Source organism: Fusarium mangiferae (genome assembly GCF_900044065.1).
Source record: "Fusarium mangiferae strain MRC7560 genome assembly, contig: FMAN_scaffold003, whole genome shotgun sequence".
NCBI classification, from domain to species: Eukaryota; Fungi; Ascomycota; class Sordariomycetes; order Hypocreales; family Nectriaceae; genus Fusarium; species Fusarium mangiferae.
Window position 1 is genome coordinate 3,092,702 of NW_024573923.1, and position 22,237 is coordinate 3,114,938.

Consider the following 22,237-nt stretch of genomic DNA (forward strand, 5'->3'; position numbering starts at 1 on the left):
AGTAAACAAAGGGCCCGGGGGTTCCATCTGGCTATAGCTTTCGACAGGGTCCGCTTCCCAGACAACCATCCGTCTACCTTGACATTCATCCGCATGACTTTTAACGAACGACGACTCCAACTCATTGCACACGCTTTTGTATCTTGTTAATATTATTCGATTCACTCACCAGACGGTCTTTGCGCATTGTGTCAACCATTGATCTCAGCATTAGCTTTGTTTATTCCGTTGTCTCTTCTGCCCGAGCAGCGTGAATCCAAGTAACGTCGAGACAGTGCATGACGTCAACTCACAATGGCTGACGAAGGCGTTGCTGAGCATTATCAGGTCCTCGAGGAACTTGGTCGTAAGTATCAATATTGGCAGTATCTCTCCGCATTAGCTGATGGTATCCTAGGTGGCAGTTTTGGCGTCGTATACAAAGGCATTGAGAAAGCAACTGGCGAAACTGTCGCTATCAAACATGTAAGTCCGAGTCCGATCCTTTCGGTTGCCTGGTACACGAGTTAACACACAACGTCAACAGATCGACCTTGAATCCAACGATGATGATATCCAAGATATCCAGGCCGAAATCGCTGTTCTGAGCACTTGCGCCAGCTCGTACGTTACCCAATACAAAGGCTCTTTTTTGCGAGGCCATAAGTTATGGATCGTCATGGAATATCTCGGCGGCGGATCCTGTTTGGACCTGGTATGTCTCTCCATAAAATACTCCGACACGAAGTCTCAACTGCTAACCAGGAATAGCTGAAACCCGCCAACTTCAGCGAAACGCACATTGCTATTGTTTGTCGCGAACTGCTGCTCGGCATCCAATACCTTCATAATGAGGGCAAGATTCACAGAGATATCAAGGCCGCCAACGTGCTCTTATCCGAGACTGGCAAAGTCAAGCTTGCCGATTTTGGAGTTGCGGCCCAATTGACCAACATCAAATCGCAACGAAACACTTTTGTCGGAACACCTTTCTGGATGGCTCCAGAGGTGATTCAGCAAGACGGCTACAGCTTCAAGGCCGATATCTGGTCTCTGGGTATCACAGCTATGGAGATGGCCAACGGCGAACCCCCATTGTGTCACATCCACCCCATGAAGGTCCTCTTTCACATCCCGAAAAATCCGGCTCCTCGTCTTGAGGGCAACTTTAGCAAAGATTTCAAGGACTTCATTGCACAGTGCCTCACCAAGGACTATGACCGTCGACCATCTGCAAAAGACCTACTACGCCACCGTTTCATTCGTAACGCGGGCAAGGTGGAGGCTCTACAGGAACTTATTGCTCGTCGACAGATGTGGGACGCCAACCAGAACAGACAGAAGCATCCTATTTATTATCAAGAGACCCTCCAAAGCATGACCCCTAAGGATGAGCAGCAGGAATGGGTCTTTGACACAGTAAAGTCTGTCGCACCACCTCCCAGGAGGCCGACAATCAAGCAGCACCGGAAGCCATCATCCATTTGGAACGCCGAGGAGGCGATGAAGAAGCTGGATGTCAAGGATGGTCCGCTTGGAGGAACTTCTCCCGCCCCGGGTACTGTCAGAAAGTCAACGGTCCGACGAGCACCGTCTTTAGCTCAAGAAACATCAGCGCGTCCTGGTTCTCCCCGGGGTTCCATCGCCCCTAAGAGACCTCTCCAACCAGATATGTCATTTGGCAATTCAGGATCGACTATGCGTCTTTTCAGAAGAGTCCCCTCAGATGGTTCGAACGGGAGTCAAGGGAACCGACCAGTCTCCCCCGACGATGTCTTCTGTGACGAGAACCTTCCTCGTCCTACCACATCCCCTGTTGAACCATATGGCAAAGAGGCTGTACTGGGGAGACGCTTGTACAACAAAGCTGTGGAGCCTTCTCTGGCCGAGCTACATGCTCAGACCTCTGCGATGCACAAGCGAGAAGCGCTGGCTAAGTTATCTGATGCTTTCGCAGCCTTGGACGCAGTCGATCCTGAGGGGGCCTATCACCTTATGACGAGCATGGTATCATCAATCTCTCAAGACAACAAGCTTAGCGCAACGATCCTTCGACAGCCTGCTCAGAAGACTCCTGGGGACGGCACCCCGCAAGGTACTGTGATTGTCAAGAACACCACCCCTGCGTCGAGTCCAACCAAGCTCGTCATGGCCTCAAACAATCCTCATTTGCGCAGCCATCGACGCCGTCATGCTGATACTCCTACCATGTATGAGAAGAACTTTGACCCTGAGAAGTTGGCTACCGAGAGCAAATATCCTGGTCAGGAGGCCCGGTCCGGCATGGAGCATTGCAAGCAGTTATCTGACGTGCTCTACTCACGTTGGGTAGACGGTCTTCGAATCCGTTGGCCCGCTGTCTGATTCTCATACGTGATTGGCAGAGATGAGCGATAGAACATGGCGGCACTGCGCCTCATATGTTCTACGATTCGTATGCAGTTTCTTTTGCTACTCATATTGCATTGTCTGCCTTCTAGATGGAAGATAAAAGCGAGTCTTTGAGGAACTTATTGGCAGCGGTATTTTCATCGGCATTTGACGACCCCGGTCAAGCATGACGCTCACGATATAATGATATGTCGCGGATGATCTCATTGACCTGGTCTACTAGTTTGGTTTTCCTGTTTTTCTGCGAGGTGCGTGAGGCGTTGTAAGGATTGCATTTAAGAACATGGATGGTACGGAGGCAACTCTTGTTTTCATATTTCATTGCATTGCAGCTGTTTCGATATTGGCAGGTAGACAACTAGATGCAGGCACAGCCTAGACTTGTTAATTGAGCACAGTAAGAATTTGAGTATAGTGCATCCGTATCCAATGATCTAAGTGACAATGACGATCTTTCCTTAACGATTGTATCATGCGCAAGCCAGCTCAAGATTTATCAGGAAGCATCGCTAGGCCCAAGAGCCAACTTGATTCTCCAATTCTTGAACTCATCAGACAATATATCGCCGTGACCCGTCTCCTCCACCTTGAATAGCTCGATCGTTGGTGACTGAGGCTCGCGTCTTATTCTCCAAACGCCCTCATCGTTTATGTTCTCTGTTAGCCCTTTTGATGGAGCAGATTAGCAATGGGCCCATTCATGCCTGTTAGTAGTACTTACACTCTAAGAAAGTGGCGGCAAAGTTGACACACATATCGGCGTTCCATTTGGGATTCGGATCGGCATTGACCATGTCGGGAATACGATGCGTTTCCATCTCCCTTGCCTCTACCAGAATACCATCCTGTGTGCGAAAACCGACAACAATGCGCGGCACACCGAGAAGAAATGACTGTATCCAGTACTTCATGAGCTTGCGTTTGAAATTCTCCATGCCGCCCGGATTGCGAATTTCGGCTGATGTCTTGAGTTCAACCCAGTTGATGGGGCTGCCCTTTTCTTCAGGCTTGGAATCCCAGACTGTGGAAACGTCAGTTGAGAGGAGAACTGAAGGACTTACTCACTGGCATCAACTTCGCCACCAAGACATAGAACAGATTTACCGATACCCGTGCGGACGACAGAACAATATTGAGCTTTATTATTGACGACTTCGTTCTCTCGATTTTCGATGAAGTCGCGGGACGTTTCTGCCCAAGGCGCTGGCAGAGTCGACAACGTTTCAAACTTGTATCCTAGATTACGATGTGAGCAACCGTAACGTACATCTGAAATAGAGAAACACACCCCAAAACTGCATTATTTCTAATGGTGGCCCTCTTCTTCGTTTGTTGTTTCCCTCATTTGATCTGGAAGCGATCTTGTACGCGTTGTTCTCTTCGATGAAGCTTTTCAAATCAATTTCCAACATCAACATCTCTGGGACTCCTTGGACTTACATGCAATCCTGCGTAAACAACTTGTCAGTCATTGTGCTCCTAAGGGTGCGTATATCATCTTTGACCTACTTGATACAACGTGGCATTCATCTCAAAGCTATGCGTCGATGAGTCAACGGGGGAAAGAGAGCAGACCGCCGGTGAAGACCTACCCATCCATCTGGTCGAAAGGTGCTGCCATAATCTATGCTTGTAGATTAGCTACCTACTGAGGTCAGACCATCCATGGGCAAAAAAAGTCGAACCTTTGTCATCATGCCTCTCCATGTGACAACGTTGGCATCAATCTTCTTGCCTGTTTCTTGCTCGTGTGCAGCGATAGTCTTGAGGAGACTGTCAAGGTGATCATCTCCGGTATCGTCCAACTTCTGAAACGTATCAAAGCCTTTGGAGAGGTCAGCCCCAAGCTGTGGTGTGTAATAGTACTTGAGAGATGAGTCGTCTAGGTGAAACTCATGATTGTCGTCGTATGAAAAGCAGGCAAACTCCTGTGAAAGGTTTAGTATAAGCCAGACAGATAGCTACAGAATGGCTCGCTGTATTGGATAGCACCTTTGGTCTTTTGACAGGCTGGCTTGCACCAGCAAAGCGGCCTATGGGTTGAACTGAAAACCGCGCCGACATGATTCTCAACAGAGAAGACACCTGTCTCATTCGACGACAATGGTATATGTCCGACTAGTACGTGTAGCGTTTCTAGATAAGACGAGGGCCAGAATTCGCGTGAAAAGCAGTCTTTACTGTAGCACTTTTGTCCTATGGATGTTGATGGAAGTCTGAACAAGGTGTGACGCTACTGCTCAGGTGTCCCGATCAAGTTCTGGGGATGGGGGGTTTTAGTGGAGGCTTGCAGCGACCTTGTCGTGCCTTGCTTTAGCGCTTACACAGAGCCAGTGTCAGCTCTCCACTTTCTTTCCTTCATCATCATCCCGGTCATTAGCAACATTAATCGTTCTGTAACGTAGATAATTAACATCACTAAAATAAATCTTTCGCTTTATCATTTCCATTATCATGGCTATTTTTGGAACTGTCCGAGCAGCAGTACTCCGACCATTCACGCTTCGCTCCGTCATTTAACCACTAGTTCAACGATGTCCTACAAGGAACATCCGTACTAGACGACACTAACGATGCCAACGTACTCGTCAAACTATAGCACGAAGAGACAAACAGATTGATCAAATGTGGACATGGATGAACGAGGAGCGTCGAGAAAAGAAAGAGCTGGAGAAAGCTGGTAAGAACACCCAAATTATATATTATTTGAAGTCTCTAATTTCTTTAGCTCTCCTGGTACCAGAAAGGACGCGTTTCTTTCGATTGTTCTCTCGGTCTCTCGATTAGATTCTCAAGTTTCGAGGCGCTATCGGTAGTATTCATGTAAGTTCCCATTCAGACAAACTCAAGTAAGTACTAATATCTAGAGCAGGACTTCAGCCAATGGTTGCCAATTGCTGGGATAGTTCTGGGACAAGTCATTAAATGGACTACTTCTTTCTTTCTCTAGAGAAATAATTATTTAAAAGCGAAGGGCACAATAGCGGTAATGAGCACAAGAGCGCGTTTTGTGGTCTATTCTAATACAGTTCCAAAATACAAGCACTGCAACCACAATTCTAGACCCAGTGTACCTAAGATATGTAGAGCAAATGTGAGGAATATAAAAAAACGAGCTCAATGTTTCTTAGAATTGACGTAGAAAAGCTGCACAATCTTTCGGACCGTGTCTCGGACGTCTCGTTGAGTTTGATGGCTTCATGCTTGAGTTATGGCGCCTCATGCCCAGTCCAATATTTGTTTCTTCGTCTCGTTTGCTGCCCTAGGACAGGAGAATCACAAGTGAGGAATCACTTTGGGGTGTGTGTAACACGACGCTCATCAAAATTGAATGATATTTGCCTGCCTGCCCGTGCATGGTGCAGACGATGCGCCCACTGCTTGGGCTACCTACTAGAGGTACCTTGACTTAATCGGCCGAACGGATTCTAAGCCTTGGAGAAGCTTCACAACCAAAAATTGCAAGAAGGAAGGCACCTGCCACTCTCACTTTACACATTCATCTAGGCATCTTACTCCATTTTCTCGGCCACAACTTGATTTTAGTTAACTCTGAACTCTGAAATCTCTTCGATTTCTATTTCTTGCCTCAACTCAACACCTGCACCTCGTGTAACTACACCCATCCACTGAAGCGCCCTGTCTTTCACCTGGGTCCCCTGTGCCTTCTTTCACTGTTCTTGCACCTCACGCCCCCAAGATCCACTAGCTCGCCTTAGGACCCTGATCTCTCACCCTGAAAGCACACTATCCTTGGCCTGACCATCACGTGCATTCTAGCGGGAATTGATCGACGACCTTCCCCAAAGCACTCCCCAAGCTGCTTCTGTTTAGCAGCCTTGCTCATATCGCGGCGCGCAACCCTCGACTTATTTCAAGCGTTGACCGCTGAAGCCGGTCGCCGCAGGGAATCGTCGCTGGATAGATCTTATCGCAGCTTCGTTATTGTGCTGCATCTATTTGCCACGCCCGTGTGCTGCACTCCTGTGGCTTTTCGGGTTCGGTTCTATAGCTATCATCCCACGTACGTTGTACCAGCGTACCCATGGTGAGAACGCGCAAAGAAGAGAATCAGCCCACAACAAACACACCCAGAACCTCATCAGTGCGCAAATCTAAAAGAAAAAGAAAAAGAAAAGGACAAGCCCAAAACAGTGAACCTGAGCTTGTCCAACAGTCGCCTGCCAGAAAGCGCAGGAAGTTGGGCAAGAAGAAAGAGTGGTGGAACATTCGCCGGGTCATTGATGAAGAGTACTTAGCAGACCCCAAAAGTGGTGAGATTAATCACCGGTGTTTTGTAGAGTGGGAACCTGACTCTGACGGTGAGACTTATGAGAACGAGTGGATTCCGGTTTGACGCCCTGTCAAGTTAATAAAGACGAGATCACATACGCTAACATATGCCTTAGTACGAGGACCTCAATGCTGGAGCACTAGAGGACTGGGAGAAAGAGAAAGAGAAGAGAGAACTTGAAAGGACAGAGCTTGAAGCTCAACGTCGTGAGACAAGAACTCGACGAGGGCTTCGAGATCTCACACCTCGTCAGGGTAAATCCGAGACGCCTGTGGATTGCAACAAACAACAACAGCCAAAACTTGATGCATCGACTCCCAAGATATCTCGATTCGATTCTCACGAGCAAGACGTACAGCCAAACCGCAGTTTCAGGATCAAGTCCGAAGAGCCTGTACCTTCATTCATCTCTGCTTCATCTGTTGACGCCGAATCTGTGAGCTCCTTCGAACTCTCGAGGGCACCTACTCAAGGAGTTGTTGTTCTGTTGAGTAAGCCTGACAACTTCGACCCGGCTGAGTATCAAAGTGTCACTACTCAAAACAGCTCTCAAAGGATTACGGATCTTGAGGATGATGATCAGCGAGTCACATTTGCATCACAACTAAGTCAAGACACCATCCCAGATTCCCAAGATTTATCCGGAAATTGGGACTATCAAGATCGCGAGAGCCAACTTGCTGCTAGACCTGACTTTGTTCCAAGAAGTCCTGAAATATCCGAAAATCCATCATCACCTTTGGCCGAAGACAATCCTGGAAGCAACCGCCAAGTTCGCGAGGTTGTATGCCAGAAAGAGGTACACAATCGCGAATCCATTGTCAGGTCACCGGAGAGGGAGGCTTTTCAGTCTGCCAACGCTCCTGTGTTACTGAAGACGGAGTATCCTGATTCCGAAAATCCTGAAGACAACCTATCACCCATTGATTTTGGAGGGTTCACTGGTGCGGTTTACCAGGACGACCAGACTGAGGACATTCATAATCTCGAAGAGACCCACGATTTAGAAAGTGAAAATACTGAGAACCGTGCCGATACCAACAATCAGATATTCGACGGAGATAATCTAGGCTCGACCGGGGGTATTCGAGATACCTTATCGCCGGAAAACGAGAGTTTTGAAACCGCGAACTCTCAAGCTAGCCATTCCTCGAACAGCCGAAACTTGCCTGTGAATCAGGACCCATACGGCCAAGATAGCGTCTCGGTTCACCAAGGTTCTGGGGACGGGCAGCGAGTGGTCCAAGATCACGCCCTTGATTCTTCGAGCCGCCTTCCATTCGAAAAAGAGACTCTAGGTAGTTGGGAACCGGGTGTGGAGCGGAGTGCGCCAAGTCATCACCACCCCCAAAGTGATCGAGACGAAAGACGTGGACTGCAATCCGAAAAGGGCGACGTTAAACCCCAGCGCCCTGATAAACCAACTAGCGTGAGTGGCGTGGAAGATCTCTCCCAGTCACAGGCACTATCCTCCTCAAGCAAGTGGATTGATACCATCGTTCCAGATTCACAGGGCGACTCGAGCCTATCCACCGACCTGAACATCATCACGGGCAGGACTTCAACGCTTGTATCAAAGGCCGAGGTTACCCCTCTTGCTTCACCAACCCAAATTGTTCCGGATTCGGCTGCGACTGGCTCAGAAATCATACCATCTCGTCAACCAGGCCACTCTCACCCTGCAACATCTGAGGGAGCGATCCATCTTGATAGTTCTTTGCCCAGTGACCAAAGCATCCGGCACGTCGTTGGGGAGACAGCTGCATCTCCACGAAGTTCTCCGGGTTCACAAAGGACACAGAAGCCCCAAACATACTATTCTCAACCCCAAGCGTCGTACGGATCCTTAGACATATCGAGCTTAAGTTTTGAGGCGTCGCAGCTTTCTGAACCCGAACCCGAGAAAAGTAGTGTTTCCGATCGAAGAATAGGCTCCAGCCAGAGACCGCCTTCTCCCACAACCACTACACAGATTAGTCGAGACTCTGAAGGGCTTGAAAAGTCTCAATTGACTTCAAAACAAAAAATGGAGCGCCCGGGTTCACAAACACGGGATTCAGCTGTCGATGAGCTAAAAAGCTATATCAATTTCGACAGGGACTCGGCGTTGACACATGTTGGCGATTCTCTCGAAGAGACCCTGGACGTGACACCTTATGAAGCAATCACCGATGAAGAACCGGTTCCTGTTGCCAGCGCAAGTAGCCAGGCTGCTGTACTTCAGTCTCAGCCTGTTTACCCTATGGATCCCTGGAAAGCACAAGCTATAGGAACCAACTCCGACACCCCCGTGACTTCAATAGCGCCGGCAGCCATTATGGCGGACCCTTCCACCTCTGCAGTTGCCAGGATGCGAGAAGAGCTCAGTAGGAGATTTGCTGAATCAGACATATCCCTCACCCATTCTATCATTAGCCAAGATGAGGAAGATAGCCTGCTCCCTGCAACGATTTCCCCCACCGTCATCAGTATAGTAAATGAGCCAGTTGCGTCAACTCATACCTTGAACTTTCCCAACCATGGTTCAGTGCCCACTGAGGCTGAAAGTTCAGGGCACTCTATTACTATGGCTCAAATTCCCGTCGACCAAGTTTCTGATGTTCTGTCAGACTCTTCAGGGCAGAACGACTTTTACGTGCAAACGAAAGTCACTCTTCCGATGCAGGCGAGCAGGCGTTCTTACTATGGAGAGGTAATAGAGGACCACAAAGACGAAATTCAAGCCTTTAGCCGCTGCTTCACTGGCGAGACTCAAGAAGAGCCCAGTGAAGAGCTCACTAAAAAGATCAAGAATCTTTTCGAAAGGCTCTTCGAGATTTGCGACTACCCCCAGGATGTCATTGGTAGTGTTCTTGAGACGCTACCCAGCTCAGAGCTCGCCAGATACTGTTGTGATGCCAATCCCAAATTCAGTTTCTTATTTGAACTGATGGATGCACTAGACAGGAAAGAAAAGGAAATTTTGATTGTGGTTGGGACCAAGGAACTGGTGCGACTACTTTTTAAACTTGCTGAAGCAGCAAAGGTTGAATGCTCGGCAGAAAGCATTAACCGGCATACCAAATTTGCTTCGTTTGCAAGAATCAGTATTGCTTTGACCAGCGAAGACTTCGACCCTTTTAGCTTCGACGTCATTATCGGCTATGACTATCGTTATCCAAATTCGTTGATCGCCAGGCAGTTATGCGACAATCCTGCTCGGAAGCCGCCGCTAGTACTACGGCTCGTGACAACGTATTCGATTGAGCATGTATATAATACTTTGCAGGGCGCAACGTTACTCGAGACCCAGAACGCAATTCTCGCATCTACTGTAAGTGCAAGCCGGTATCTCGAAGAACCAGAACGAGGCTACTGTGAACCCCACGAAGTCGCAGAGATTTTCGCAAATTATTTCAATGGAAATACCGACACATTGAATTGGGAGCCTCAAGGTATCCCAGATGACGTTCTTGATATCTTCGAGAATCCGGGGACACAGACCCAGCTGCCTTTCACAGGGGACGCCTTATATGGAAATGACTTGAAGCGGAAGCATGTAAGTATCGACTTGTATCTTGAAGCTCACATTGCTGATCACCCTCAGATTAATGATGAAGGCGATGGTGATGCTAAACGAATGCGCACTCTTCCACTTCGCGATCCGCCGATTGACACCAACAATCCTCCTATGCCCATTGCAGTCCGCCAGATGCTCGAAAGTGCTACCCCTCGAAGCGAAACCAGGGACAGAAAAACAATGATTTCAGTGCCTTTGGGAACTCTGGAGACAATCCAGGAGCAGGTAAGCACCATGGAAATGAGAGATATGGCAGTATCTAAATTTGTTCTAGATCGACGAATACAAGCGACAAACTGCGCAGGCAGGCGAAGTCGAAGTAGAACTCAAAAGCCACATCAGCAGACTCGACAAAGAATTAAAGGACCACCGGAAGACCTTGAGTAAGATTGAGTCTTCTAATCGTGCTGCTCTTCAAGATCGAACCGTGGCTGAAAGGGAAAGGCTCCGAACCGAGGGTGTTGCGGCAGCTGCCGCAAAGGTTGCTCAAAAGGAGAAAGAGAAGCAACAACACCGAATCGATGAACTCGAATCAGTCATTGCGCGTCTCAACCAAAATCCCGAGACAGCCAAGAGGGAAGAAGCATTGAGCGAGGTCAAAGAGCAACTGCAGCTCTCCGAAAGTAGGCGAACGAGCGCCTTGAGTGACGTGGATTTCATGAAGAGTCGGTACCAGGATGTTGATGCTCAAGCTTTGAGACTGGCAAATGAGAACAAAGCATTGAAGATCCAAAACGAAGAGTTGGAGCAAAAGGCATCAGAGAACTTACGTGCCATTAACGCACAGAATGTTGCTATGGAACGCCAAGAACTTTTGGGACAAATTGCCGGCCTCCAAGCACAGCTCCAGCAACGAGACGCTGAGCTATTTAATGCCAACCAGAGGCTGGCCAGTGTTTCAAATGGCCGAAATACTCGGGGCGGTAGCATGCCTCGCAGCCCTCGTGTCCCAAGTGGAATGAGCCCACGACCCCGGGCAGCATTCTCTGCTAGTCGAGGGACGAGCCCTATCGGCCCTGGTCAACCATTCGTGGGACAACAGGCAGGAAATGGAAGATGGAATCACTTACAATAAGAGCTACAGAAGGCAAATGTATGAGAGTATGATGATACCAATCCTTTATATGTTGAGGCTATCATGGAATTTGGCGTATAGGACTGGCAGTTGGGAATTCAGAGCCTCCATCCCAGTATACAATGAGCATCTATTTGAGATGCATAGAAGTTTGACCTGTGCTTCTCGTGAATGCCGAAGACTGTACTGACATGCGAAATTTTGTTATAGCAGAGATTTGTACATCAAACCTTCTTTGACGTAAATCCTCCAGTAGCGTAGCTTCAGTCAAGGTGGAAAGATAAGTCACTCAAATGGATGAACAACGAACTTCAGGTATACAAAAAAACTCTCAACATTGGAGGAGATTAGCAAAGAGCAAGCGTCGCCGAATCGCACTTAAGGCTATAACACAATCGATTTGGGGCTGCCACAACCAAACTCCCCCGTCTACCTCTTGGGTCTGAAATTCTCTTCCGTTTCGGCCAACATCCAGTATACACAGGGCTCACAATATTGAGACCAAGGGACAATCTACTTTTCCTCAGGGTACAGCTCCTCCTTGAGCAACACACCAAGCTCTTCTCGAAGGGGCTTGAGTTCCTCAAGGTACTGCTCGTACTGGCCCTTGTTCTCAACCTTGGTCTTGATACCTAAGGAACAACAGTTAGCAATGTGGCTAGACTAGGGGATTCCCTTGTGAGTCGTCGATGGTTTTCAGCAAGCACGGTCCGTATCGAGTTGGGGTCTTTGCGCTGACATAGCTCAAGCAGGGTAGCTTAGACGCCGCCGATCCATCGGTCGAGTGGACGACAACAAGGTGAAATTGATTGACAAAATTTCGTACCTTCGAAGATGCGGACGGCAGTGCCGAAGTCGTTGACCCTTCGGGCGGCTTTAAGGGCGGCAGCAATCACCGAGGGGGCAGGGACGAGATCGTAAGCGAAGGCGTTGTTGAGGTTGCGCTGTGGTTTGGTGATAAGCCAAAGTCATACGACATTTTCGGGAGCCAGCCGGAGAGCAGCGAGCTCTACCCCGTGGGGCAAACATACCTGAAGCTCGAAAACGTCTTGAACACCATCAAACTCCTTCTCGAACCTGCAGAGAGTGGTAGTTTAGCAATTGGGTTCCGCAAGAAACCTGTGCGGCTGCATTGGAGAGTATTCGGGCGAAATCGCGTGGGGACAGAGCTCTAGGCGGGCTTTGCGGCATCTTTTTCCCACAACCGCAAGACAACCACGCAAAAGGCCCCAATCCTCCCAGTCAATTTGCGACACCTTTCCACAGCACAGAAAACCGATGTTCCAAGCAGCCGGCAGGCCATTGGGTATTAGGAGTGATCCTACCTGGCAGAGAACTCCTCAAAGGTCTCCTCGGCGTGCTCGCTTCGTCGGGGAATCGAGGTGGTGAAGTGGGCAACGGCCGAGCGGGCAACCAGGGGTTGGACAGCAGGTCGAATGGGAGCAGCGCGAACGCTACGGGCGACACGAATGAAGGCGGACATGTTGGAGAGGAGAGGCGTCTATTGTCAGAGACTGGAGATGTCTGTTGTCGGAAGACAAGTCGTGTATTGGTAGAGGTAGTGGGCTGGCTTTTTCCGGCTCGGGTGATGACTGCAGAGTTGTTTGGGCGAGAGGATGGGCTGAGGATTGATGACTAAGGTGAGGCTAGACCAGATTGCGTAGTTGTGGGTTATAGTGCGAATTGTGCTGCAGGTTTACAGTAGTGTGAGACTTTTGATGGAAGTGACAGTGTATGTACTGTACTTCAACCAGCTTACTTCCAGTTAGCTTCCATTCGTCATTGCCGCAGGGACCTCGCAAGGGAGTTCAATTGATCATGGTAGCTGAATAAAGTAGAGACTGACGATAGCTTCATGCCACACGTGCTGGGACTATAGAGCTTGGTATTCTGGAGCAAAACTCTTCCGAAATAACTCAAACTTGGCTTAATCCAGTCAACTACAACGTCCTGCGGTCTATCGGCAAGGCTGTCTTCGGTAACAGGGAATTGGAAAGTGAAGACCGCCAATAGTCGGACTGGCATTGAAATTATTACGGCACCCACCATTTGATTGACAGCTGCGAGGTAGCCACACCTTGAGACACCAGCACCGCCACACCGTAGCCACAAGTCACACGAACTTCTGAGTTTGAGATGAGGATGATGTGAATTGAGCAATCACTATCAGTTAAGCGAAACCTTGATCAAGATTCTCATAGGCTTTTAGTTTAGCTCAGATGAGCCGTGCTGAGATTCGTTAAAGTATTGATCGATCCAGACATGGGGGAATTTCCGATATTTGTATGGAACCTTGGTTCGAAATTACAATGACGAAGGATTCGTAGCAAGTCAAAAACCTAACTATTTTACGTCGGGTACCGAAGTGACCATTGTGAAGATCAAGTTACGCAATCCCTCCAGCCTGGTGCTTTCGAGTAGCTGTTATTATTTTCCGGCCTCACCATGAGCGAATCAAGCTTGCAAATGGCGTCTGACAACCTGGCATTATGTTGTCGTGATACGATGTACGGATATTAATGCCATTGTCTAACGGGCTTTTATCCCGGAGTTTGACATGGCCAATGAGTTTCAACCGGGCTACACCATTCGGTCATCACCGCAGTCTTGGCATCCAGTAAGCCTCGGGACACGATCTCACAGGCACAGGCACAGCAGAGTCAGACAAGTGTAATAAGCAACGGTTGGGCACAAGCCTCAGGGGACATCATTAGCATATTGTGTCGTTATGGCATTTCATAAATCACGTGTAGTCTCTAAACATCCTCGTTTCATTGGTGCATCCGGAGAACCCGGCATATTCACATGTAATTGCAGTGTGGAGTGAAGCCTCATCTCGGGCATATGTGGCATGCATGCGCGTGCAGTGCGAGTGCTTCCATCCTCCTGTGAGCGCGTGCCATGGTTTTTCGAAAGGAATTAGAAAACAGTAGCCAAAAGGCGCACGAGCCTGGTCAATTCTTGGTACCCAGGGCTGGCCTGTTGGTGAAATAAGATATACGCATGGCAATTGGGCGAATTCTCGAGATGCCCCCTACAAGATGTACTAGTGGCACCTCGATGGAAGGAAAGTGCGGTGCCAGGTGCCACTTTCACTTTACTGCTACAGCGTCCGCGGCAGCCGGAGATCCAATCTGCCCGGTAAAAGTGCGATTGAGGGAAGGTAGCGGTGCGGATTGAAATTTCCCCTTTTTGATGCGCCGTCCTCCTCTGGCTCTCCCTCAATTAAAACTCTACTCTCCTTCTCCCCTTTTATCTCCTTTTTAATTCTACGCATTCCCACAATCGCCGTTTACCTGGCTTCTTCTTTAAACCTTTTCATCTCTCCGGAGAACCTTCTTCTTCTTGTCATTCCTTGTCAGTCTTTACTTATTCGTCTTTCACGTGTCCTCCCCCGCGCCATCGGCTCTGTCGCGTCTTAGGTTCGAGAGAAGAAAAAAGCCACGTCGAATACGTAACTCGACTACTCCAAATCCCCTACTTAATAAAACGGTCCCGCGGTCAACAATTGTGTCGGCTTCAACGTACAATTCGCCCATCATGTCTGCGTCTCCCGCTACTTTCTACGAGCAGCTTCCGCTGCCCACAATCGACCGGCCCTTTGGCGTTCACCTGTGGCCCATCTTTGACAAGGCATTCACTGCTGTTGTCGGCTACTCCGCCAATGACTTCAAGTTTGTGCCTTTCGAGACCCCCATGTCCACTCTCAAGTCGACATCGATCTTCATCGTTATCTACTATGCCATCATCTTCGGTGGTCGCGAATGGATGCGCAACCGTGAGCCCTTCAAGCTTAAGGGTCTCTTCCTCATCCACAACCTCTACTTGACTCTGATCAGCGGTACTCTCTTGGCTCTCTTCGTTGAGCAGCTTCTTCCTACCGTTGTCCGTGGTGGCATCTTTCATGCTATCTGCGATGCCGAGGGTGGCTGGACTCAGCCCCTCGTGGTCCTGTACTACGTAAGTTTCCAGCAAAGATTTACATGCACTACCAGCTAACAATTGCGACAGCTCAACTACCTCACCAAGTACCTTGAGCTTCTGGATACCGTCTTCCTTTTCCTCAAGAAGAAGCCTCTGAGTATGTATTTGTTCCCAGTGCGACATTGACAAGCTAACATTTACCAGCCTTCCTCCACTGCTATCACCATGGTGCCACCGCCTTCCTTTGCTACACTCAGCTCATCGGTTCCACCTCCGTCTCTTGGGTTCCCATCGTCTTGAACCTCCTCGTTCACGTCGTTATGTACTGGTACTACTTCCAGAGCGCTCGTGGTGTCCGCGTTTGGTGGAAGGAGTGGGTTACCCGTCTCCAGATCATCCAGTTCGTCATTGATCTCGGCTTCATCTACTTCGCCTCTTACACCTACTTCACCTCGACCTACTTCCCCTGGATGCCTAACGCTGGAAAGTGCTCTGGCGAGGAGTTTGCTGCTTTCTCTGGTATCATTACCATCAGCTCTTACCTCGTTCTGTTCATTTCCTTCTACTTCGCTACCTACAAGAAGCAAGGCAAGGCTCCTACAGGCCGACAGAGCCTTCGACGCATGTCTCAAGCTCCTCTCCCCGACCCTCATCTGGTCCAGACTACTCCTGTCAAGAAGTCCAACGGTGCCACCGCCACTGGCTCCAAGTCCAACGGCTCAGTTCGATCCCGCAAGGCCTAAATGTCATGCTAAGATTATGTCGAATCGGCACAAAGGTATTCGGATGACTACATCGGCCTATATTGATATATTCTCATTTTGGTAACGACTGCATAATGCTACGCGAGCATTCGAGCCATCCTCGCGTTGGAGTTCGATCTGGATTGACCTCAGCGACTTCATTACGTATATAAAACAATTTGGAGATTCGCTTTTTTCTGAAAAACGGGCGGCTCGGTTGGTTTCGAAGCTGAGATCTGCTATGAATAATAGTCTTTATGTGGGTAGCGGTAATGATGGAGAGTGTTGACGATGCTTCTCACGGTTTTGAGTTTACAGGGCGAACACGGGGCATTTGAAAAGACGGGCATGGTTATTGGGACACAAGTCTCGGCCGACTTTGAGCGGCCCCAGGCTACGACGATCTATCTAGAACCCTTGTAATCAATTTCTGAGTTATGTATGATAGAATTATTAATTGTCTCAGTTGTTGAGCCTGAGAGATGAATGAGCCAATTGATGTATCACTCACTTCAATATTGTACCCCTTGGAGAATCTTGCGCTAAGGTGTGATTCGTTATACATGCTACTGGATGAAGCGGGTAGCGAGCGGTGTTCAATACGAATATTAGCAAGTCATTGGCAGCTTGTCATGCATTCCATCTGGCAAGGTCAAGAGGCAAGCTATTGGCTTCCATTAGGTCACGGACGTGCTTCGAAGGCACAGTACATAAGACATCAACACAACGAGAACAAATAAGCTTAATGCTTAGTCGTTCCTTTTAGTGCCGCTCTCCCTTGTGACCTTATCGTAACTCATACCATTGTCCTTGAGATCGTGAGCTTGGAATTGTGTTCTCAGTGTCGACATCCACTGCATATGCTGGCCCTACAAATGTGTAGCGATCCATTGCATCTGGCCTCAGCACGACTGGCTCTTTATATCCCCATAGAACGCAAAGCCTATCTCCTTCAAGAACGTCAAAATCAACTGCGCCCAAGTATCCCCGATTTGTCTCGAAGAATCTGTAGTTGTAGAGCACTGGCATGATTCCTGACACAGCTTCTCTTCGTCTTTCGAGACTCCAGGAGCTGAGTTCGTCAAGAACATTAAGTCTGACTTTCAAGGGAGCCAATTCTGATGGAGAAAAGGCCATGCTGAGAAGATCATGATCCCAATTTGAGCTCCAGGTTTTTGTGACAGTTTGGGACTCGGACATATTGAAATAGGTGATCAGCATGGCCAAATTCATAGCATTGTCGACAAGGTCCTGAGAGACCTTTTTGGTTTTGTCCATGGATATCAACCTGATAATAGCCTGGGCAGCCGGAATCCCTGCAACATACTGCAAATTGCGCGTGGTGAAAGAGCTCGCGAAAGACATGAACGATGCCAAGATCTCTAAATCAGAATCGTGATGGCAGTTAGTGGACAAAGTAATTTGTCCCATATCTTTACCCCAACTGAACAGACTTTGTGTTTCTTCGACAACATAAGGGTAGCATGCAAGATGAGCGGGAGATGAAGTCGGGCCAACTTCATCGGCTGAGCGAAAATTGCTGGCACTATAACACCAGGGTGATGAAGTTTCTCTCTTCTTTCTGTAGTTGGGAACCCAGCTTGGTAGATCTGAGTTGCCCTGTTTCCCAGTGCCTGCGAGGGACAAAAACGCAAGAGGACTGTGAATATGCGCAGTTTGTTGTGTGCTTGCAGCTTTCAACCAGCCTGCAATGTATTTGGTATAGACTTGTGAGGTCGTGTTCTTGGGGCTATAGTCAGGAGTAATCGGTATCCCAGAAACTCCGAGAAGGCCATAGATATAATCTCGATCATCGGTGGCCTGTAAATTGGCTGCAAAAGTTGACACAGCCCACCCTTTGAAGCCATCTGGATCCGGGATCTTGGTGCGTGCTTGCGCAAGGAATAACCATGAGAGCATCCCCCACGACATTGGGTTTCTGAGAAGTTTCCATGCTGTGTCTGGTAGGAAATCGGGCTTCTTTTCTTTGGCAACCGAAATTATACTTTGGGGAGTATCACGGAGCATAGACCAAGAAAGATTATCTTCTCCTGGACTGATGAAGACGAGTTGTTTTGCGAGAACAATTTCTTGGAATATCCAAACTCGTTGCCAATACTGATGTTGCAAGAAATCGGCTACAGCAGACCAAGGATCATTCAGGTGGTTGTTTGGTAAATCGGATCCTCTGTCGACACAAAGCATAGGATGGCGCCGCAACCATGCGAGATCGAAATTTGTCTTATATGGAGCATTTCCCCTGGGCGTATTCTCATATATCTCATTCGCGATTGTTTTGATAGTTTCAAAAGCAAGAGAATAGTCTTTTGGGCCGACCCAGGCAAACGTGACATGTGCGCGTTGGAAGATACGACGCATGAGTTGAACTTGTTGAGATCTCTCATCAGGATCGTTCTGGTTGATACAAATCGCATCGGCCCACAGGTAACTGACGTGTGACTGTGATCGGAAAGAGTCATCGCTTAAGACGCAGAGAAAGGCTGAAGCTAAGTTGTCCGGGATTTTGACAGTGTTTCCTTTGATAGTGACCTGGCTATATTTTTCGGGATCGCCCCAGAGATAGGACAGTGCCGCATACTTGGGTTCATCGTCGAGAGATACAGTGACAAGTTCGAATTCTGAGGAGGGGTTTGGTGGTATTTTGAGGAGTCTAATCTCTGATGTCCTAGAGTTAAGAGGTTTGTATAAGCGTGAAGATGCTTGGCTTATGGATTGTGAGAATAATCGACGAGTGAGAGAGCGGGTGGGGATTTGTGAAAAGCGCTTCATGGTTACCAAAAGGGCAATAAAATGATCTCATGGTGGAATTATGAATCTTTCCAGGAGACTTTGGGTGAGATTATAACCTTTGATTGATTCAATGCCTTGCCCAGGGCCATCTCGACACAGCCCCCTAATGGAGGGAGCCTAAGGTGCTTGAGGACATCGATGCTGGCCAGAAGATACACATTCTCAGTTTGGTGATCTGTATCGAAACACGAATTGTAGAAACGTTCCGAATAAGCCAGGTCTTTGACAGCGAACGTGTCTATTCAGTCTAGGAGAGTTGTGTCAATCATTAGCCAAGACCTGCCAGCATCATCAGTTCTTCAACGCACCATCACCAGATGAAACGCGACCAATTGACGTCATGTTCAGGGTCTAAGCTGAGCAAAAGCAAAGCAAAGGCAAACACGAACAGTCAGCGATCCAATTTAATTCATGACTGCCGACGAAATGCGTTGGTTTGCCCAGTCAAAGACATGGGTTGTGAGCCCATGTTTGCTGTAAAAGGAACCCATTGGCTGCACATGCGAGAAGTCCTACAGCTATCACAGACAGAGAAAAGAGACACATGCAAGGCAACACAATACAACGCAGTCAGGCATTTGATTCGGACTGGAGGATCCTGTCCTCATTTAGTTTCTCACCTAGAAACAGAGGCGCTTACGCCCGTGGCACTTGTAGATCCAACCCCTTTTCCGCTGACTGCATATCATAGCAAAAGGGGGTAAAGTTTAAGCCATCCACTGCGTTGCAATGTAATGTTTGCCGGCCTGTGATACGAAGGACAAGTTTGATATTGACGAGGTCTCTTTATTCCATTCCTGGCAGCCAAGACTTTTTTCTGTGCTCAGGGTCGTTTCTGTTTCTGTTTCTGTCCCTCTCTCTGCCCCCTGCTGATCGATGATCTGCCAGTGAGCAAGGAGGTGCTGATCAGCTACAGCATCAAAGCGCAGAGGCCACGCGCTTAGAGACAAACGCCACCCTCTGAAAGTGCAGAGGAATGCGGGCTGGCGGGGTAAGGCTACAGGCCGTTTGGATACAGCGTTTATCCCCTGAAACATCAGCCTTGAAGAAAGATGCATAATAAGAATATTTGATTCTTGCCCTTTTGGTTGGGTTGCAAGCTTAGGTACCTAGCTTAAGCTATCGCTTGGTCTCTCTTTCCCATTTTCAATGTCGGATATAGAGTCTCATTCATTGGCACGCACGTGCTTCCATCCACATCCGAAAAGGCAGGTACCCTAGGTGGTGCTGCCCCCTGCAATTATTCAGTTCCCCAGAATTCAATTGGAGTTGGGGTTCGATCTTAATAAAGTCCCCTCGGTCACTTTCTCCTCTTCCTCTCGCCTCTCGCTGACCTGGTCTCCATTCAGTTCAGCCTCTCAAAAGAGCCTGAGCCTCTATTGTTCTTCGATTTCTGTTGCGTGTTGTTGCTCCTTCTTCCTTTCATTCTTTCTCTTCTATATCACCACTTTTCTCTCTTTCTTTTTTGTGAGGCCTTCCAATCTTCCCTGTCTCTATCCACTCGCGATCTGTCCCTACAGCCAGAGAACCGCACGCCAAGATGCGAAACCCCTTCCGACGTCGGAACAAGAAGGACAAGGCCGGTAGTGGCGGCCAGAGCTCAGACTTTATTGTTCCTATAGAGTTCCGTCCTCCTGGTGCTGGACGCCCACCGTTATACCCTCCAACTCGGCACTCAGCATATCTACTTGCTCATCTGCCATCAAAGGTGCTCGAGCGCATCTTTACTTTTGTTTGCCCGCACGCCCTTGACGAGACTTATGATACTTGTGAGGGTAGCGCAAGCACGAGTGACAGCAGGTGCATGCTATGCGACCTTCGTGATTTAGCTCATTGTGTTCAAGTTTGTCGCGCATGGCGGCCCAGCGCGGTCAAGATCTTGTAAGTCATGCCATGGTGGTTCGATGATGTTCAACAGCTAACTGTTTCCTAGATATCATAGCGTTCGTATCGATCCAGTCCACTACTGCCGTTTAGAAGAATGGCTTGCCGAAAAACGTAAAAAGACCTCCCGCTTCGATCGCAATGGTGTTCCTGAGGATCCTGCTCAAGCTCGTCTCCGTCTCCTCCGACGTACTGTTCGTGATGATCCTACACGTATTGGAAAGTCTGTACAATATTTGAAGCTTCCATACATGTTGCGCGAATCCTCCCAGGTTGAGCTTGCCCAGACCATCGCGGTTCTTCCAAACCTACGATATGTCGACTTGCCCGAAGGCATGTTTTGCGATGACCCTCATTACGCGACCCTCCGCCTCGAAGTCCAAGCCCGATGTCCTAATCTCCGAAAGATGACATATATGGGAGGTTCCGAGCGAAGCCTGGCCATGCTCGCCTCGGGTCAAGTCTGGCCGAATCTTGAGGTGCTAGAATTAAACGACCTCGCTATTGATGCCATGACACTTCGGGCTGTTCTTGGTAGTCTCACCAACTTGCAAGCGCTCAAGGTATCAAACACGCCAGGTCTCTCGGATGAGGTCCTGTCCTCATCAGATGGTCTTCCTACGCTACCACCTATGAAGGAGTTGGTGCTAAAGGATACACCGGGAGTGACATTGAAAGGCCTTATCGAGTATCTTGCCTGGCAAGAGACACAGCAAGCTCTGACGGTCCTGACGCTTAATAATACAGGCGTCCACCCGGCCAGCTTACAAGAAATCTTCACAATGGCCTCGTCTCTCAAGACGTTTGCCATTCAGGCCAACGTTTCTGAACAGTTCCCAACCTCGGCCAATTCACGTCCACTGGCTTCAAGAACGCTCGAGACTTTGCGGTTTGAAGTTTCTTCATGTTCAGCGGGTGCCTTCTCCAGTGTAACGATGGGCTATTACTCATATCTTGCGAGCTCCATCCTTGGCGGCGGATTCCCAAGACTAAGGCGACTCTACGTTCATGATGAAAGCTTCCCTGACCAGTTACAGGGACTTCCACCTCCCAATGCTGCATTCGCCGGAGGGCATGTACGCACTGGGTCTAATTCATCTGCGAAATCCACTCCAGGGTTTGCCTTCCCATCATCCAACCTATCACCAAAGTCAGCGAATCTTCCTGTGCCTAGGAGGCCCATGTCGAATATCCAACCACCCAGCAAACGCTTCAGCTCTAATAATCCATTCGCTCCTCGCAATCCCTCTTCGGCAGCTCCCACGCACACACTCGAAGTTTTTACCAAGAGCGACGAGTTTGGAAAATGGAACTTTGTATCAGTTGATCCAATGATCAGATCTGCTGCAGCACCGTCTCGCCGACCGGTTAGCAGCTACGGGCTGGCGGCCGATGTCACAGGGTCTGGGTGGGACCGAGGGGATGCTCGACGCAGTGTCATGGTTGGTAATGGAGCTGGCGTGTTTTTGGCCGTGCCTGGCCAAGGTGGCGACGATGGTGCGTTCAATGGAAGCTCTGATCCATGGCGACCTCAGAGCAGTGGAGGAACCCCTCGACGCAGTCGAGAACTGTGGTAG

At 48.8% G+C, this 22,237-nt stretch overlaps 7 protein-coding genes across 7 annotated transcripts; 4 read left to right on the forward strand and 3 right to left on the reverse strand.

Annotated features, from left to right (window-relative positions):
• Positions 1–294: 294 nt before the first annotated feature.
• On the forward strand, positions 295–2,343 carry FMAN_04155 (uncharacterized protein; the record flags this gene model as incomplete). Its single annotated transcript, XM_041829167.1, has 4 exons — positions 295–346; positions 398–465; positions 527–694; positions 751–2,343. The coding sequence occupies 4 exons, from the start codon at positions 295–297 to the stop codon at positions 2,341–2,343; spliced, it is 1,881 nt and encodes a 626-aa protein (XP_041679957.1).
• Positions 2,344–2,866: 523 nt separating this feature from the next.
• Positions 2,867–4,434, reverse strand: FMAN_04154 (uncharacterized protein; the record flags this gene model as incomplete). The annotated part of the gene is made up of 9 exons (XM_041829168.1): positions 2,867–3,036; positions 3,092–3,391; positions 3,436–3,606; positions 3,659–3,759; positions 3,811–3,818; positions 3,880–3,907; positions 3,963–3,994; positions 4,056–4,298; positions 4,348–4,434. 9 exons carry the CDS (start codon positions 4,432–4,434, stop codon positions 2,867–2,869), a joined length of 1,140 nt encoding a protein of 379 aa, XP_041679958.1.
• A 1,981-nt stretch (positions 4,435–6,415) lies between these two features.
• FMAN_04153 (uncharacterized protein) lies at positions 6,416–11,298 on the forward strand (the record flags this gene model as incomplete). The annotated part of the gene is made up of 4 exons (XM_041829169.1): positions 6,416–6,721; positions 6,780–10,202; positions 10,251–10,448; positions 10,498–11,298. The coding sequence occupies 4 exons, from the start codon at positions 6,416–6,418 to the stop codon at positions 11,296–11,298; spliced, it is 4,728 nt and encodes a 1,575-aa protein (XP_041679959.1).
• Positions 11,299–11,811: 513 nt separating this feature from the next.
• Positions 11,812–12,781, reverse strand: FMAN_04152 (putative cytochrome-c oxidase chain VI precursor; the record flags this gene model as incomplete). Its single annotated transcript, XM_041829170.1, has 4 exons — positions 11,812–11,930; positions 12,125–12,242; positions 12,330–12,375; positions 12,624–12,781. 4 exons carry the CDS (start codon positions 12,779–12,781, stop codon positions 11,812–11,814), a joined length of 441 nt encoding a protein of 146 aa, XP_041679960.1.
• A 2,057-nt stretch (positions 12,782–14,838) lies between these two features.
• On the forward strand, positions 14,839–15,965 carry FMAN_04151 (putative fatty acid elongase (FEN1); the record flags this gene model as incomplete). The annotated part of the gene is made up of 3 exons (XM_041829171.1): positions 14,839–15,258; positions 15,310–15,379; positions 15,427–15,965. 3 exons carry the CDS (start codon positions 14,839–14,841, stop codon positions 15,963–15,965), a joined length of 1,029 nt encoding a protein of 342 aa, XP_041679961.1.
• Positions 15,966–16,751: 786 nt separating this feature from the next.
• Positions 16,752–18,755, reverse strand: FMAN_04150 (uncharacterized protein; the record flags this gene model as incomplete). The annotated part of the gene is made up of 1 exon (XM_041829172.1): positions 16,752–18,755. The coding sequence occupies one exon, from the start codon at positions 18,753–18,755 to the stop codon at positions 16,752–16,754; it is 2,004 nt and encodes a 667-aa protein (XP_041679962.1).
• Positions 18,756–20,316: 1,561 nt separating this feature from the next.
• Positions 20,317–22,237, forward strand: FMAN_04149 (uncharacterized protein; the record flags this gene model as incomplete). The annotated part of the gene is made up of 2 exons (XM_041829173.1): positions 20,317–20,657; positions 20,710–22,237. 2 exons carry the CDS (start codon positions 20,317–20,319, stop codon positions 22,235–22,237), a joined length of 1,869 nt encoding a protein of 622 aa, XP_041679963.1.